The 4460-nt window shown below is 53.2% G+C and overlaps 1 protein-coding gene across 1 annotated transcript; it reads left to right on the top strand.

The window, feature by feature from the left end:
• Window positions 1-1001, top strand: LOC115082225 (the record flags this gene model as incomplete). The annotated part of the gene is given in 1 exon segment (XM_029586481.1): window positions 1-1001. A coding segment is annotated over 1 exon segment (699 nt), but the record flags the coding sequence as incomplete, so codon positions are not given.
• Window positions 1002-4460: the final 3459 nt, after the last annotated feature.

Here is a 4460-nt window from a genome sequence, read left to right as displayed (position 1 = left end):
ATCGAACAGGAGACCCGTGGCCAGCGAAACAACCCCATGTGGCATGAGCAGCGAGAGAACCGCATCACGGCCTCCATTGCCCACAAGATAGCAAACAGCAAATTTGTAAATGACAGGAGCCCAGAGGTACCACAGTCTTACCTGAAGGCCGTGGTGAATGAAGGGCCCAAGGTGCAGACCCCAGCTATGTCATGGGGCGTCAAGAACGAGAAGACGGCCATCAAGGAGTATCAGCAGTTGACATCCAGAAAAGCAGGAAAGGATGTGAAGGTGACAGACTGTGGCCTCTTCGTTCACCCAGAGAAGAGCTGGCTTGCAGCCAGCCCCGATGGCATCGTCCGTGACGGGAGCACAGGGAAGCCTGCCAAGCTTTTGGAAGTCAAGTGCCCCTACAAGCACAGAGATCACACCGTGAAAGATGCCTGCAAGGATAAGACGTTCTGCCTGGAGGAAGCTGGCGATGCCTATGCTCTGAAGAAGGATCATGCCTACTACAGCCAGGTGCAGTGCCAGCTCGCGGCCACCGGCCTCACCAAAGCAGATTTCGTGGTTCATACCAAGAAGGAGACGGTCATTACCCCAGTAGAGTTTGATGCCAAGTTCTGGGAGAAAACAGAACCCAAGCTGGAGAAGTTCTACACGGAGGCTGTAATCCCCTACCTGGAGAGGAAGGATCCTGTCTGGGCCCCAGAAGAATGAAAGGGCACTCCTGGCCGTCCATCTCCTCCCAGAATACTGTGCGCCTGAGCTCAGAGCACCTGCCCCTGCTCCGAATCGGTTGCTAGTGGGTACAGAAATCCAGCCTGGAGACAGCAAGGTAAAGCAGGAGGAAATAGACAGGCCCTGGCCGCTGCCCACCAACAACGTTTGTTAGTTAGGTTTCAGATGAAGAGAAAAGCAAAAAAAAAAAGAATTTAGAAAGTCCTACTGTGTTTGTTAGAAACTGTTCTGTGCTCAGAGCTCCTCGATGGAGCAGCAAATAAATTCTCATTGTTACTGGATTCTGTTTTCCGCTTGTTTGGGAAAGCCAGCCTGTGGCTGCAGTGAGTTTATCAGTCATATGTCCCTTCATGTGACTCCCCCATACATCCTTTTCCTCTCACACCCCTGCCCTCCCCCAACATACATCCTTCCCCTCTCGTACACCTACCCTCCCATGCATACGTGCCAACCAGCAAACGTGAGACATTCAGAGCAGGGGCCGTCCCATTCCTCGCTTCCTCAGATGTTCATTGAATATGGGAAACCTCATAAAAGTGCGGGCTGGGTTCAGCAAAATTCCCTGAGATGTAACAGGGCAAGGAGATGCCCAAAATCTACTCCTGCTCATTATACGGTGCATCCAGAAAGTTCAGACCCCTTCACTTTTTCCACATTTTGTTACATTACAGCCTTATTCTCAAATGGATAATGTGCGGTTTTTTTCCCTCCTCAATCTAAATACAATATCCCATAAAAAAGCAAAATCAGGTTTGTAGAAATTCATGCAACTTTAAAAATCACATTTCCATAAGTATTCAGACCCTTTACTCAGTACTTTTTGCAGCGATTACAGCCTTAGGTCTTCTTGGGTATATGACGCTCCTGGATTTGGGGATTTTCTCCCATTCTTCTCTGCCTAATCTCAAGCCCTGTCAGGTTGGATGGGGAGTGTCGATGCACCGCTCTCTTCAGGTCAAGTCTGGGCCACCCACATACATTCACAGACTGGTCCTGAAGCCACTCCTGCATTGTCTTGGCTGGGTGCTTGGGGTCATTGTCCTGTTGGAACGTGAAGAGCCACCCCAGTCTGAGCTCCAGAGCACGCTGGAGCAGGTTTTCATCATGGATCGCTGTACTTTCCTCCATTCATTTTTCCCTCAGTTATTATTCCCACAGCAGGACGGTGCCACTACCATGCTTCTCCTGAAGTAGGGATGCTGTTTGCTAGGAGGTGAGCGGTGCCTGGTTTCTGCCAGATATGACACTTGGCATTCAGGGCAAAAGGTTTCAATCTTAATTTCATCAGACCAGAGAATCTTGATTCTCATGATCAAACTCCCAAGGCGGATTCTGTCTGGCCATTCTCCATAAAGACTTGATTTCCTAGCGTGTAGCAGATGGACTCAGGACCAATGGGTATAGTGTACTCGTGCTAGCAGATGGGAGACGGATCAGATTTCAATCTGACGTCTGCCCCTAGTACATATACCCCCTGCAGGACGCCATGCTCTTCAGTATTTTCCGTCTCCATAGCAGTTCGGAACTCTATACACGCACAGCGTTTAGAGTATTCTAACCAAAGAAATCCAAAACAAAGAAGAAAACTTACCTCTACAGACGAGCACCGTTCTCCTGCGGTGATACCTACGGGTCCCTCCCCGAGTCGAGATTCCTGAGGTGATTTCCACGATGCCTCGGTCCGGCAGCAGGTTCCCGGCGTGGACTTAGCCCCCGGCATTGGGTACAGCTGAGAGGTAGCGGGTGCAAATTCGAGCGTGGCGGTGAAGGTATTTTTCCCTCCCCCCCCCCCCCCCCCCCATAGCCGGAGACTGCACGGTACGAGACCGGGAAACGCCGAGACAAGGTAAGGAAGAAAACCTCTTAAAAGTCTCTGGTCTCCAAGGCTCAAATAGCCGCACAGATAGCCAGCCGGCGTAAGTGCTACCGGGTTGATCAGCCCTACCAGGGCTAGACCCCGGTTCGATACGAGGGCCCTCCCACATGGAGACCTTCCGAGGTGGTCGCCGTTGCCATTTCCATGCACACAAAATCACTTTGGCACACGCATAAGTTCAGCGATGCGCGCAAGGGCGCCAGGCACACAGCCACAGGAGTTTCTTTCTGCGCACACAAACCATGGCACCACCGGACAAGAAGCTTAAGGCCCAGGGCTTCTGCCCAGCATGGCACATTAGAGCGGCGCAGCACGAAGAGGCCACGGCCTTGTATATACAGTGTGAGGAAGTCCTGGGTGATCCAGCCCAAGGTCCTCCCCAGCCAATACGGGGATCAGGTTCCACCGACAGTACACCGGACCTCGCTACTCCCAGCGGGAGCCTCCTTCAAACAGGGCTTCCCGGGGACGCAGTGCCTCTCAATTTAAACCCAGCAACTTTCTCCTGGGTAGAATTCTTCAAAGGTCTACATACCTTTGTCCACATGCAACCGGTGCCTACGATGACACAACCACAGTCTCCCCCAGAGGACCCTAACGTCCTGGGACCCTCTAAACCCAGAGAAGTGCCTTGCCCGCCCAAAAGCCCCAGCTTTGGGGACACAGACTCCTCAGATGAGGGTCAAGACTCCATGGAGGAAGGAGAAATCCCTCCAGGAACGGAACCCTACCGAACCATGAGGCGGTTCTGTGCCAAAGACGAGCTTTCAGACCTTGGTGGACAGCTTGAAAGAGCTCGCTATCCCAGGCACAAGTGCTACAGAGGAACCGAAGACGAACCCCCCCTCCCCGAGGGACTCCGTCAGGCCTCCCGCCATTTCCCTTTGCTGCAAGCTGTCCAACAGCTGACTGACCTGGACTGGGACTCTCCGGAGGCCACGTTCAAAGGGGGGCGGACCCTGGCAGCCCTGGACCCTGTGGCAAAAGATATGGCATTCCCCAAAGCGGTTGCCATGGTCTGCCCGGTCACTAAACGCACTACCATCCCAGTCGAGGGAGGATCGGCACTCAAGGATGCCCAGGACAGACATCTGGAATCCATCCTCAAACATTCGACGTATCAGCTACGTCGCTACAGATCGCGGCCTGCTGCGCCATGGTGACACGCCTGTTTATCAAAGATCAGGAACGCCACCACACCCGTTGAAGCACTAGAACCAGGAGTATCATTCCTCATGGATGCGACCTCCGACCTGGTGCACACTGCAGCCAGAGGCGTCTCGTCCATGATGGCAGCCAGAAGGCAACTCTGGCTACGAAGCTGGTCAGCTGACGCGACCTCCAAGACAAGACTCACGAGGATGCCCTTTAAGGGAACCCTCCTGTCCGGAAGCGAACTGGAAAAGTTAGCCGACAAATGGGGCGAATCCCCAGTACCGCGGCTACCGGAGGACAAGAACAAGAGAAGCCAGCACCCCCGCCCCCCTCCCGAACATCTAAGGGCAGGGGATCACAGCGCTTCAAACCATACAAAAATACATATCCAGCATCTCACCCCGCAGGCAGGGGCCAGTCCTTTCGGAACAAGCACAACAAAAGGGGAGCCGGCTCTGGCCCAGGCCCCAACTGCACCCCACAATGAAAGTCAGCCGGCCATCCACAGGAAGAAGCCATAGGGGGCAGGCTTGCCCTTTTCTACCAAAGATGGGTCGAGAACTTCAGACAAGTGGGTCCTAACCATCATTCGAGAGGGATATTATCTGGACTTCCATAACATTCCTCCAGACAAATTTGTGAAATCTCCTTGCCATGACCTCTCCAAAAGGAGGGCAGTGGAAACCATGCTGACCAAATTGCTCGCCTT

The sequence above is a fragment of the Rhinatrema bivittatum genome, unplaced genomic scaffold (genome assembly GCF_901001135.1).
Source record: "Rhinatrema bivittatum unplaced genomic scaffold, aRhiBiv1.1, whole genome shotgun sequence".
In the NCBI taxonomy this organism is placed as follows: domain Eukaryota; kingdom Metazoa; phylum Chordata; class Amphibia; order Gymnophiona; family Rhinatrematidae; genus Rhinatrema; species Rhinatrema bivittatum.
This window is presented reverse-complemented; position numbering and strand designations above follow the sequence as displayed.